Source organism: Cicer arietinum, chromosome 6 (assembly GCF_000331145.2).
Source record: "Cicer arietinum cultivar CDC Frontier isolate Library 1 chromosome 6, Cicar.CDCFrontier_v2.0, whole genome shotgun sequence".
Classification (NCBI taxonomy): domain Eukaryota; kingdom Viridiplantae; phylum Streptophyta; class Magnoliopsida; order Fabales; family Fabaceae; genus Cicer; species Cicer arietinum.
The window spans coordinates 3407822-3421610 of NC_021165.2; the positions used below are offsets into that span (position 1 = coordinate 3407822).

General features: G+C 29.4%; 2 protein-coding genes and 1 long non-coding RNA gene across 3 annotated transcripts; all 3 read right to left on the reverse strand.

Annotated features, from left to right (window-relative positions):
* Window positions 1-4509: 4509 nt before the first annotated feature.
* LOC101503537 (uncharacterized) lies at window positions 4510-5943 on the reverse strand. Its single transcript, XR_189942.4, has 4 exons — window positions 5790-5943; window positions 5341-5406; window positions 4959-5027; window positions 4510-4826 (listed from the first exon to the last, which is right to left on the reverse strand). It is a non-coding gene; the product is annotated as an uncharacterized lncRNA (long non-coding RNA).
* A 1396-nt stretch (window positions 5944-7339) lies between these two features.
* LOC101503755 (probable RNA methyltransferase At5g51130) lies at window positions 7340-11502 on the reverse strand. Its single transcript, XM_012716702.3, is given in 10 exon segments — window positions 7340-7656; window positions 7789-7857; window positions 8171-8236; window positions 8620-8707; window positions 9056-9275; window positions 9793-9840; window positions 10518-10580; window positions 10583-10631; window positions 10728-10872; window positions 11361-11502. Coding segments are annotated over 9 exon segments (819 nt in total). The 5' UTR covers window positions 10854-10872; window positions 11361-11502; the 3' UTR covers window positions 7340-7566.
* LOC140920936 (uncharacterized) lies at window positions 11184-13605 on the reverse strand. Its single transcript, XM_073370311.1, has 9 exons — window positions 13509-13605; window positions 13335-13413; window positions 13042-13248; window positions 12810-12942; window positions 12647-12718; window positions 12369-12467; window positions 12180-12251; window positions 11863-12052; window positions 11184-11473 (listed from the first exon to the last, which is right to left on the reverse strand). Exons 1-9 carry the CDS (start codon window positions 13603-13605, stop codon window positions 11184-11186), a joined length of 1239 nt encoding a protein of 412 aa, XP_073226412.1.
* Between the last annotated feature and the right edge of the window lie 184 nt (window positions 13606-13789).

Consider the following 13789-nt stretch of genomic DNA (forward strand, 5'->3'; position numbering starts at 1 on the left):
ATATTTTTTACATGTTATTAAAGTAAATTGATGCCAATAAGAGAGAAGAGAAAACAATTGTGAAAACACATGTTTTGAGAATGAATTTGATTGGAAATAATATAAAATACAGTTAATTTATTTTTTTTGTTCAACATTTTTTTATAATTTAAATTTTGTGATATTTTAAACTATTTATTTATTATTTCATTAATTATAATTTGTAATAATTAAATTTGATATTAATTTTTTTATATAATTTTTAAGTTTGATATCTAACATTCAAACTATAAAATATCAACATGAAAGATTCAAATAGTAATATATATATATATATATATATATATATATATATATATATATATATATATTTTAAAACAAATAAAAACTTATAATTTTAAAAAAATGACAAGTATAATAAAATAAAATGTAATCAAACTAAATAAAAGAATATTTATTATACTAAAAGAATTGAAGGTAAAAATATTTGAATAAATTTTATTTGCGGTCTCTTTGTTTTTTCACATCCGTGAATGGATCAATTTTGTTTTCATCCCTATGTTTCTATTTTTCTAATCATAATGTTGTATCCTTATTTTCATCAATTTTGTATAGAACATTGAGTTTGTGGACGAGTCTTTTAATAAAAGCTTACAAAAAAAAAAGACATGCCAAAAAAATTGATAAAAACTCATTAACAAACGCAATAAACATTAAATTTAAAGAAGAATCCTATGTAATTCATTATTTTTAATAGTAAGAAATATTTATCGTATGAAGTAGTTAGAGTTTTGTTTAGTATTTTAAAGATTTTAATCATCACTTATTATGGCTTAAGTTAGAACATCTTCATACTTATAAAAACATATATATGATAACATATATTATAGTTCTCATGATTTTGATAGTAACACCTTATTTTCATAATGTAAAAATTATTTATAGATCAATATGATCTGTTATAGTTGCATCTACTGAAAAACGGCTTCCAAATCAAAATTATTGAAAAACTTATTTGCAATCTCTACTATGTCATAACATAGATTAAATAGTTTTGTTTAATTTATTTCGAAAATCATTTTTTCAATTTTTTTATCAAATAAATTAATAATGATTAAAAAAAATAAGGGCACACAAAATGGCTTGACAGTCCTGTCTACTTTGTGCATGTTTGGATGAGTATCTTAAAATATTATAGACAGTCCTGTCTACTATAATCAGTGTTTTGTGCATGTATGACACATATATGTTTTTGTGCATGTTTGGATGATTATGTGGTTTTGGCTATAATATTCCATAATATCCTAATCCATTAACTTTTTTTACCAATATGTGGATTATTTCATTTTAGATAATTAGAATGAAAGATTAGCCAAAACCACATATAGTGTGCATGTTGATTATGAGGTGACAAAAGTTAATTTTAAAAATAGGATGAATTTAAGATAATCATAAATTTAAATACATTTACTTAAAAATGAGTTGATTAGTAAATTTGAATATAACAATTATAAGTTTTAACTTTAAAATCAATTATAAAAACAAAATTAATTTCGCTCAAAAACACATAAATAGGTCGATTCAATTTTACATCTATATATACTGTGATACCTGATCCAAAAGGGTCAAATAAAAGCTAGCAAGACAACGTTTTCACGTAGAGTTAAAAGATAAGGTTAATGTGGTCAAAATTCGATTTTTACAAATAACTAATCTTAAAGAGATAATACGAAGTTGAGATAAATCATGAAAATAAGGTTGTGAAAGTTTATTTTTGTAAATTATAGACTTCATTCAATTGTAAGAATAAAGATAGTGCAATCAAGTTCAACATTGAGAGTTTCCTATTCAAGTACACCAAAATAAAATACATAGAAAATCAACGAGACTCATAAATTTTAATTTTAATTTTAATTTTCATCATCAAACTAATTTCTTTCACACAGATGCTCTTAAATCCTAGATAATTGCACTATAGATATTACAAAGCTACAAATTGTAGCTAGCGGTAGCCAAAATGCAAACACAACATAAATAAAAAGTAGAATAAGTAAAATTCTACAATGCATAATTGAAGTATTAATAGTAATTAATAGGATTAGTAGTTTACTCTCTCTTTAAGCGTTTGAGAAGTCTCACTACTTCAGTCAACACAACCGCAGGTTCCTTAGTATCAACTCCAACCATTGCAGCCAATACTTCAATCTTGTTCTTTGTTTTTTCATCATCCAAACTCACTTCTTCATCAGATGAATCACAATCTACATCACTCGACGAGTCCGAGTAGTTCTCAAAAGAATGTTCCTCATGACGAGGAACATCATAATAGCCTTCACTTGGTACATAGAGTACTCTCTTTGTGTTCTCTAGCACATAGTGGGATTTTGAGGTGAAAAGGGTTATGGAAGAAGGGTATGAAATAAAATATGGTGAAGTGTATTGTTCTTGGTTGATCTCAAAGGTTTGAAGTTGTTGCAATCCTTTTGAATTTTCTTTGGAATCCATAGTTGATGTTGAATGAGAAGGAACATTTTGAAAGAGCAAAGAAAAGGGTGTTAATATATTGTGAGGAATTAATTAGTGTAGTACTGGTCCCTTAAAGTGCCATAATGACGAGCGTTATCAAGTGAGGTCAAAAATGAAGAAAACGTATAAAGGAAAAGTAATGAGGTAATTATGATCATAATTATATTGGACCATTGTTTTAGAAATTTGAGTAAGGCATCACCTTCTTTGGGGTGTTATTATGGCCCCATTTTCACACTGCTGTTTTTTCTATATTTGACATTTTGACTTATGTGGTTTTGTAGCCTATATTATATTCGTCATGTTACAAAATAACTATTGCATTTGAGATTTTATATACATAAAAAAAATAATGATTAATGAGACAAAGAAAATGATAATTTTACAATTATCTTTAATAATTATTAGTATATTTATTTATCATAAATATAAAATGAAAAATAATAATTAGAAAATAACATAGTTAGAAAAAATAATATAAAAGAAATTATAGTTAGAAAAAAGAAATTGAAAATTAAAACTAACTGTCCTTTTAATATGACAAAATATCTATTAAATCATTTTTATAATATATAAAAATAAAAAATATATTATTCATGTGATGAGAGATTTATCCGAAAGAGTGAAGGTCTAATTGCAGAAATGCACGGACAATCATAACTGAGTGGCTTTAAAGATGTTAAGTGAGTTTATGATGTGCAATTGTGAAGATATCAGTGTTATGAAAAGAGCATCATAAAAGCGAGGGAACAAGCTGGTAGATTTTCATTTACTTAAGAGTACTTGATTCAGACCAAAAGAAAAAAGCATCTACACATATAGCAGCCTCATCAACCAATATCATATCTGTCCCTTCGGCTATAATAACATACAAAGTAAACTCAGACTAAATAAAACAACAAAATAAAAAATAATTTATTTTATTATAAAATATATATATATATATATATATAAACATCTCATTCCAAAATTAAACTACAAATATTTACATCCCTAAAAATGACCCATCAATTCAAATTTCATTCTTCCATCAATTTAAATTAAACTAAAAATGAACCACCCCGTGTCTGTTTAATTCTACAATGATTAAAATTAATTTTGAATAAATTAATATTAGTTAAAAGTGAGTTGAATATAAAATAAATTATGTTATAATATTTTTATATAAAAATAAATTGAACAATAAATTTTAGTATTAAAATCATAGTTAAACTTAGAAGCTATAAATCCTAACTTCAAACTATAATCAATTCTACACAATAACACTAACAATTCAAAATCAATTTTACACTTCTAAAATTAATTTTGACTCCTTCAAAAGTATAATCAAACATGTACTTAGTATCATCAAGGTAAAACAACATTGAAATTGGTTGAAAATAACTACTTTCACTCGTTGACACTAGTTGAAAATAAAATAACTGTTTTCACTCATTGACACCAACCACCAAAATAATTTGGTTGGTGGTTTGACATGCATATTGGTATAACCTAATAAATTTTATTTCACTTCGTGAATGAAATTCAATTTAAGAATCTAAGGGTGTGATATGTGTTAATCCATTCATTGATTTTTAAGTTAATACTACTTACTTTTGAATAAAATATAAGCAAACTTTTGTTGTGTTCGAAGATGTTAGAACATCTAAACCATCAACAAAGTGAAAGATGCCAATAAATTGGGCAAAATAATATATTTATTTTAAATTTTAACTGGTTTTTTAAAATGTTCTGTTTTAGATTTTTTGGTGATCAATTATGTAATCGGTTTGAAGTACATACAAGATCCTTTTTGAATTTTCTATTTTGAATCTTTGAACATGTATGGTTTTTTGTAACCAGAATGTGTTTAAAAGGTTAACCAAATATGCATTTATAAACTTCAAGAACTGACTTTTTAAAAAACTTAAAAGCTCTAATTTGTTTAAAACAAATAACTTAAAAGTACCAATGGATGCATTTACCCTATCCAAAATTATGTGGGAATCAATATTGACAGCAAAATACACACGAGACAAAATATATATTTTCATTCAACCAAAAATTTGCTTCCATGCATGTAAGTCATTATCTTGAAGAACATCTTCATCGCATGCAAAAGCTTGTTGTCTATTAGCGATTGTCTATTAGCAATCACTAATAGACAATAATCACTCGATCACAAAATATATAATATACACTTCTCTACAGGGAACAATCACATTGACTCATCATATGGCTTTCTGCATGGGTTATTTTTGGAAAACTAAAATTGGTCTATTGAAACCAGTCTTGCTACCCGACAATTCTGAAGTGATCGCTTCTACTTTTCTAAATCCAATCTACAAATAAGTTAATATCATCTATTAGCATCTAAACAAAATAGTAAGTAGTAAATAAATGGGCCAAACAAAATTAATGCTTATTAATAGAATAAACTTCAAAATATAATTCCTCAAGTATTAAATACAAACCTTATCTAGCAGTATTTCCTGAAATTCTTCTGGTCGAAACTTAATATTATGGTAGTTGGCAGCAGTGGTCTGCATAATAGGGAAAAATGACTCAACACTAACCCCTTTCTTATTTTGTGTAAATAGTGAAGAGATTTAAAAGTTAAAGTATTAACATATTGATAATGCATTGGTAGTTCCACCAACATAAAATAAAATTACAGAAGAAACACTAAGAGGGACATCTATCAATTTAAAAGGTAGGACGTGCTTTGGTCACAAGCAAATCCCTAAACAAAATAGATTAAAATTTTAGAAAGCTTGACATATACGTAAAGGTTTCCATATCTCAGTACACCCTTTGAGCTAAAAAATCAATAATCACAAGCAAGCTAATTGTTACCTCTGACACACTCTTGTTGCTTTCATATGACTTCCATGGCTGAGGTTCCAACACAAAAATGCCACCCTGCTCAAAAGGAAGATTGCATTGTCAGTACCGTAATATATTCAGAGAAAGGTTATTTTGGTGTATGGTTTACCAGAGAATATGTGCACTATTAAATCAGTCAAGTTCCGAGAACGAATCAGAGCTTGAATAAAGAGGAGAACAGGAAAAATGCACTTGGATGTAGAGGAGAGATGTGGCTGGGAGAAAGAGGGTACAAGAAAAAGAAGCATGATTTACCAAGATAAAGAAAATGGAAGGAGACAAGCGTAGATGTTTAGAAGGGTTCATGCAAGCATGGAATATAATCTGATGCTAGACAGGTTCTATATATCATTATATTATGTGGTTAAAACATAATAAAGAAGAAAAAAAACAATAGGACAGTATGAGATGATACTTACTGGTCGGAGCAGCTTCCAAGTCTCTGAAAATAATGTAAGTAAGCCGTCATCTCCCCAATTTAGATGTATCCATTTTGATACACTCAGACTGCAAATAATAGTTGATAGATATAGATGGGTAAGTCACGTGACACTTATGAAATTCTTTTTGCATGCAGCTTAGTAATAAAAAATGAAGTAAATACTTTGTGAGTAGAAAAGCAAGTGTGCTCATGTTTAAAAATGAAAAACTACAATATGATGTGCAATTGTGAAGATATCAGTGTTATGAAAAGAGCATCATAAAAGCGAGGGAACAAGCTGGTAGATTTTCATTTACTTAAGAGTACTTGATTCAGACCAAAAGAAAAAAGCATCTACACATATAGCAGCCTCATCAACCAATATCATATCTGTCCCTTCGGCTATAATAACATACAAAGTAAACTCAGACTAAATAAAACAACAAAATAAAAAATAATTTATTTTATTATAAAATATATATATATATATATATATAAACATCTCATTCCAAAATTAAACTACAAATATTTACATCCCTAAAAATGACCCATCAATTCAAATTTCATTCTTCCATCAATTTAAATTAAACTAAAAATGAACCACCCCGTGTCTGTTTAATTCTACAATGATTAAAATTAATTTTGAATAAATTAATATTAGTTAAAAGTGAGTTGAATATAAAATAAATTATGTTATAATATTTTTATATAAAAATAAATTGAACAATAAATTTTAGTATTAAAATCATAGTTAAACTTAGAAGCTATAAATCCTAACTTCAAACTATAATCAATTCTACACAATAACACTAACAATTCAAAATCAATTTTACACTTCTAAAATTAATTTTGACTCCTTCAAAAGTATAATCAAACATGTACTTAGTATCATCAAGGTAAAACAACATTGAAATTGGTTGAAAATAACTACTTTCACTCGTTGACACTAGTTGAAAATAAAATAACTGTTTTCACTCATTGACACCAACCACCAAAATAATTTGGTTGGTGGTTTGACATGCATATTGGTATAACCTAATAAATTTTATTTCACTTCGTGAATGAAATTCAATTTAAGAATCTAAGGGTGTGATATGTGTTAATCCATTCATTGATTTTTAAGTTAATACTACTTACTTTTGAATAAAATATAAGCAAACTTTTGTTGTGTTCGAAGATGTTAGAACATCTAAACCATCAACAAAGTGAAAGATGCCAATAAATTGGGCAAAATAATATATTTATTTTAAATTTTAACTGGTTTTTTAAAATGTTCTGTTTTAGATTTTTTGGTGATCAATTATGTAATCGGTTTGAAGTACATACAAGATCCTTTTTGAATTTTCTATTTTGAATCTTTGAACATGTATGGTTTTTTGTAACCAGAATGTGTTTAAAAGGTTAACCAAATATGCATTTATAAACTTCAAGAACTGACTTTTTAAAAAACTTAAAAGCTCTAATTTGTTTAAAACAAATAACTTAAAAGTACCAATGGATGCATTTACCCTATCCAAAATTATGTGGGAATCAATATTGACAGCAAAATACACACGAGACAAAATATATATTTTCATTCAACCAAAAATTTGCTTCCATGCATGTAAGTCATTATCTTGAAGAACATCTTCATCGCATGCAAAAGCTTGTTGTCTATTAGCGATTGTCTATTAGCAATCACTAATAGACAATAATCACTCGATCACAAAATATATAATATACACTTCTCTACAGGGAACAATCACATTGACTCATCATATGGCTTTCTGCATGGGTTATTTTTGGAAAACTAAAATTGGTCTATTGAAACCAGTCTTGCTACCCGACAATTCTGAAGTGATCGCTTCTACTTTTCTAAATCCAATCTACAAATAAGTTAATATCATCTATTAGCATCTAAACAAAATAGTAAGTAGTAAATAAATGGGCCAAACAAAATTAATGCTTATTAATAGAATAAACTTCAAAATATAATTCCTCAAGTATTAAATACAAACCTTATCTAGCAGTATTTCCTGAAATTCTTCTGGTCGAAACTTAATATTATGGTAGTTGGCAGCAGTGGTCTGCATAATAGGGAAAAATGACTCAACACTAACCCCTTTCTTATTTTGTGTAAATAGTGAAGAGATTTAAAAGTTAAAGTATTAACATATTGATAATGCATTGGTAGTTCCACCAACATAAAATAAAATTACAGAAGAAACACTAAGAGGGACATCTATCAATTTAAAAGGTAGGACGTGCTTTGGTCACAAGCAAATCCCTAAACAAAATAGATTAAAATTTTAGAAAGCTTGACATATACGTAAAGGTTTCCATATCTCAGTACACCCTTTGAGCTAAAAAATCAATAATCACAAGCAAGCTAATTGTTACCTCTGACACACTCTTGTTGCTTTCATATGACTTCCATGGCTGAGGTTCCAACACAAAAATGCCACCCTGCTCAAAAGGAAGATTGCATTGTCAGTACCGTAATATATTCAGAGAAAGGTTATTTTGGTGTATGGTTTACCAGAGAATATGTGCACTATTAAATCAGTCAAGTTCCGAGAACGAATCAGAGCTTGAATAAAGAGGAGAACAGGAAAAATGCACTTGGATGTAGAGGAGAGATGTGGCTGGGAGAAAGAGGGTACAAGAAAAAGAAGCATGATTTACCAAGATAAAGAAAATGGAAGGAGACAAGCGTAGATGTTTAGAAGGGTTCATGCAAGCATGGAATATAATCTGATGCTAGACAGGTTCTATATATCATTATATTATGTGGTTAAAACATAATAAAGAAGAAAAAAAACAATAGGACAGTATGAGATGATACTTACTGGTCGGAGCAGCTTCCAAGTCTCTGAAAATAATGTAAGTAAGCCGTCATCTCCCCAATTTAGATGTATCCATTTTGATACACTCAGACTGCAAATAATAGTTGATAGATATAGATGGGTAAGTCACGTGACACTTATGAAATTCTTTTTGCATGCAGCTTAGTAATAAAAAATGAAGTAAATACTTTGTGAGTAGAAAAGCAAGTGTGCTCATGTTTAAAAATGAAAAACTACAATATAAAGGTAATCCATTTGGATATCAACTATCCAACAGAAGTCAACCCAAAAAATGGGGCACAAACGGCCCCAGAAAAAAATAAAGATAATCAGAGACAAACAATTTTGAACAGGACTTTAGTACCCAAGAGGCATAGGAATGCCAATTTCTGCGGAAAAGGTTTTATTCAGTGAAGCAAAAAAAGCAACCACAACTTACCAAAGAATAGTATCATAGTGCTTTCCTGGTGAGTGCCAACTCTGAACAAAATTTTCTCGTTTAAAAGAAACAACATTAAACAGATCAACTTGCTCCAAACAAGAAAGCTCTTTTGAAACCTCTTTCGTATCAAATTCCAATTTGGTGACCTTAGACGGTTTATTCCCGGCAGACAATCTAGCAGTTTTTCTCAAATTCCAATTTGCATCTGCCACTCGATCTAGCATTACCCAGGAAAACCAAAGAATAAACAGTTGATGAAAATAACCAATTTAGGATTTAAAAAATGAGGACTTCCTAAGGATTAATGATGTAATTGAAAATTACATATTGCACTTAGTTTCTAATAAGTATCCAATAAAGATTCAGGAGTTAGAACAAAGTTAAAAGTCTTTTGTACACTTCTTAAGATATCATAAGATTGCATCTCAAATATGATTTTTTGGAATCTCGATATTTTCTTACTAAAGAGTAACGAAACTTCATGCACAATATCCACCAGTTCATACAGCTATGCAGTATAACAGGGAGGTTTTGCTAATAGCTTGAGTTGGCTTAAGTAAAATGATGTTAATTATTCAGTTTTAAAGATCCATTCTTCAAATTTAATGTATCATTTTGAGCATTTACATTAGGTATATACCTTCCGCACATAGTAACTTAAAATGAGAAAATCTAATATTTCAACTTAAAGAATACCCTTCTGTAATTGAGATTAGAATAGATATGAATCTTACCGGAATCAATGTCAACTCCAAGAATGCTCCGGCAGCCAAACTTCAGTGCTGTTGGGATGGAGATAAATGTTAGATCACCGTGATAGAAATTACATTTGGAAATGTAAATTATCACATAAAATGAACATTTTCATGTGCTAATATGCTTCACCCTAATCAGTTGAATGAGTTGTACAATTAGTTTTGAGGTATGTCAAACTTAGGAATTAAGATCTCTAGCTTTTGGGGCTCCGGATAAGTGACTGGAAACCAGTATGAAAGACAATGCTATTTTCTTCTCCCTTACCTCTTTACTCCTTTTCTATTTGGAGTTCATTTGATTGCTTATAAATTGTGTTGTAAATTGAATTAATTTATATTTAGTTGAATTGGTTAAGGATTATCTATAACCAGTCAAATCAATTCATCATTAGCATATCATTTAATCGTTAAGGACTATCCCTTCACAAATTTAGAAAAGAAAACCGATGTTTTGCAGAAAACAATGGACACTAATCAGCCACCCTTCTCGAGTCTCGAGGCCACTAGACTAACATTTCATTCAATGTGCAGGGTAATGCAATGCAACAGCAATGAGCATCAAACTGACCTAGATGTTTCACTAGCTGCAACACTCAAAGCTCACTTGAAATAACGTTCTAATGAGTAAAACACATATCTTTTGAAGCTGAAATAAATAGAGCATCACTTATTTATCAAATTGGAAAGGATCATAAAAAAAATACCAATTTGTATGGTGATTATGCCATTGTTGCAGCCAATATCAAGACATTCCTTCCCTTCAAACACTCTTTCCTGAACACTTTCAACCGAGGATCTTCATCCACGCCTTCACTAATCTGAAATAAAAACATCAAATCGACAAAAATTGTAAAATTTGAAGGTTTTGATTAAAATAGAGGAAATTATGAAGAAGAAGAAGAATAGTAGAATACTCGATAGTTGTAGTAACTCTTGTAGTTTCCGTATGGGAAAACTTGCTTGCGCTTTTTACTGTTGTTCTGCTTTTGGTTTCGGGTTTCAGCTTCTTCTTCGATCTTTCTTCCATTTTTCTCATCCATCTTCAGTGGCGGAGCTTGACTAAAAAAAATTTAGGGTGGCAGATATAAAATTATAATATGTATGAATCAAATATGCAAATAATATGCAACAAAAAATCAAACGGCTTATGTACATTCAGTTATATACCTTACTGAATGTCTATACCCTTTCTTATTTTATTTTTATACTTAAAAATAACCTAGAAAGAAAAGGACAAAAAAGAAATTAAAAAACCCTAAAACATTTTAAAAAGTGAGGGTATTTCTGACTTTCAATCCTTAAATTACTAGCGTTTCTTCCCGGCGTGTATTCGTCATCTCCCACCCACGATTGCACCGCGAAGAACACCGCTACGGCCGCAACCTTAATCCGCGCCGCAACACCGTTTTGCGTAGCGCAGGGCCGCCGCGAAGCGACGCAACACTGCGATTGCGGCCGCGACGTCCGCAACTGACTACATAACTCCAAAACAAAACTCCAAACGTCAATTCTGATGATAAACGAAAATGCGAAATTGAAATCCGAACCTTTTGAGTTTTGACGAAAGGCCAACGGCGAGGCGAGGAGCAGGTTCGTGTAGTCGTTCGTGTTTCTGGAAGCAAGAGGGAGAGAGAGGAGGAAGACCGAAAGAGAGAGGATGCTAATTTAAGTTTAAGGTATTATTGTAATTTAAATCAAAACTCAATCTAGTGTTTTTTGAAAGAATGAATGAGATTAGGGTTTAAGCAAACTCAGTGTCTAAAATAAAAGGAAAACTAGTGGGTAACCCGCGTCGCACAGATATAAAACTATTTTGATAAATATCTTATTATATAAAGTTATATAATATAATAATTTAAATTAAGATTGACATTTAAGATATAATTTTATTAACATTGACATTAAAGATATAATATGAATTTTATTATCAATTCAATTCCATACAAAAAGTAACTTACAATAAATAAATATTACCGTAAAAAGAATGTCGTATACATGTTTACAAATTATTGAAAATTTCTTTGTACACAACATTATTGATGTCCGTACATGGTTTTCCTTCTTCATCTAAAATAACAATCTTCAATTCTTCCCTGAACTTTACTCGTGAAATAACCACATAGAACTGACCATGAATAAATACAGGTCGCTTTAAATACAAACCAACTTGAGAAAGAGATTGACTTTGACTCTTATTTACAGTCATTGCAAAACACAATGACAATGGAAATTGTCTTATCTGAAATTTAAATGGGAAAGTTGGATCAGATGGAACGAAATTCATCTTTGGTATATAAATCTTATCACCGATGTTTTTCCCGTGATCACATCATTTTTAAAAAATTTGAGTTCAGATCATTTTTTGCCTCTATCTTAAATAACAATTGTTTTTCAACCAAATCTCCGATTTCTTTTTGCACGGTGTCAGATTGTGGATCCTAATATTCACATTGTTGTTAAAAACATTAATTCAAATCATCAAAATAAACATAATCAGACCACATCAATAATAAATAAAGGTTGAAGATACAATAAAATTGAGAAAATATACGGACTTGATCCATTTCATGAAGCAAATTTAGACATGATTTGTTTGTTAGCGAAATTCCGTCATAATCAAATATGACAAAGGTAGCAGAATCAGTATACGGTACCTTTTATCAAAATTAGATAATTAAATTTATTAACATCAATAATAGTTTAAGGAATTTGATAAATTAACATAAATGAATTTTATTTGTTAAACACACCTGGGCACAATTGTCCATACATATTTTTTACATTTTGGGCAAAAAAACCTTTTAGATTCAATAACAACTCATTTGTTGCATACACATGCTCCATACCACCAATCACCTTCACCAAGAATATGTTTAACTGTACCAAAGACAACACAAACCATGTCCTACAAAAGAAGTAAAAATTATAAATATAATACATGATTAACGAAACTAAATGAACCGTAATAGATATGACATTGAAAGTGTGAAAATTACATTTTGACAATCCTTAAGTTCCTCTATAGTCATGCATTGGAAAAGACTTAAAAGTTCTTCTTCTAAACTCAAATGAGAAGTATCCTTCTTATGAGTCAATGGTTGAGTTGGTGAATCAAAGTTATGCGAGTGTCTGATAATGTAGCATAAAGTTAGTATTTTAATAAAAAGAATAAAATAAAAAATTTGAATAAGTTAGTTAGTAGTACTTCTAGTTTACTTTTAACCTTACTTGAATTTGAAAGAAATTGACTCAAGAATTTCAGGGTTGAATAAAAACTTAATACAATTCATTGCATTTTGTAGTTGGCTTTTACCATTAAACATCTTCACTTTTATAAACTGAGCAAGTACAACAACATTTTTATTATAACCAGATTGCGAATATGCATCCAATTCATCAACATAGGGTCCAAACAGTGCACATTCAATCCTTATACTACATAAAGAAAATAAAATTAGTTAATAATTAATAGAGAAAATTATTAAATACTGAAAAAAATTATATAGTATAAAAAGTCTCACCCATCTGACTCTAGCTCAATACCTTTAAATTTTGTACTGACACCATTCATTTCATAAACTCTGACTTGTCCCACTTCAACTTAAATTCTCATGACATCTATTTAAAAATAATAATAATGATTAAACTGTGAATAACTAAAATAAAATAACAATGACATATTGCAATAAACTTACCAATCAGGGACTCCATGTCAACATTTCGAATTTCTGGGAATAAAATCAATGAGTACGGAGAGGCTGTGACCAAACTGGTTTCTAATTCTCGGACCATTATACTATTTTGTAAATTCAATTTGAATTAGTGTTCGGTTGTTCTATATGCTCCAGAGTTACACGCAACACGAGAGAACGAAAGTTGTACACAACTCTCTCACGAATAGTAGTCTCAAATCGAGGAATAAGAGCTTTTGGCACTGTTGCTTGAAAATTTTATCACCCTAGCAATATGAAACAGA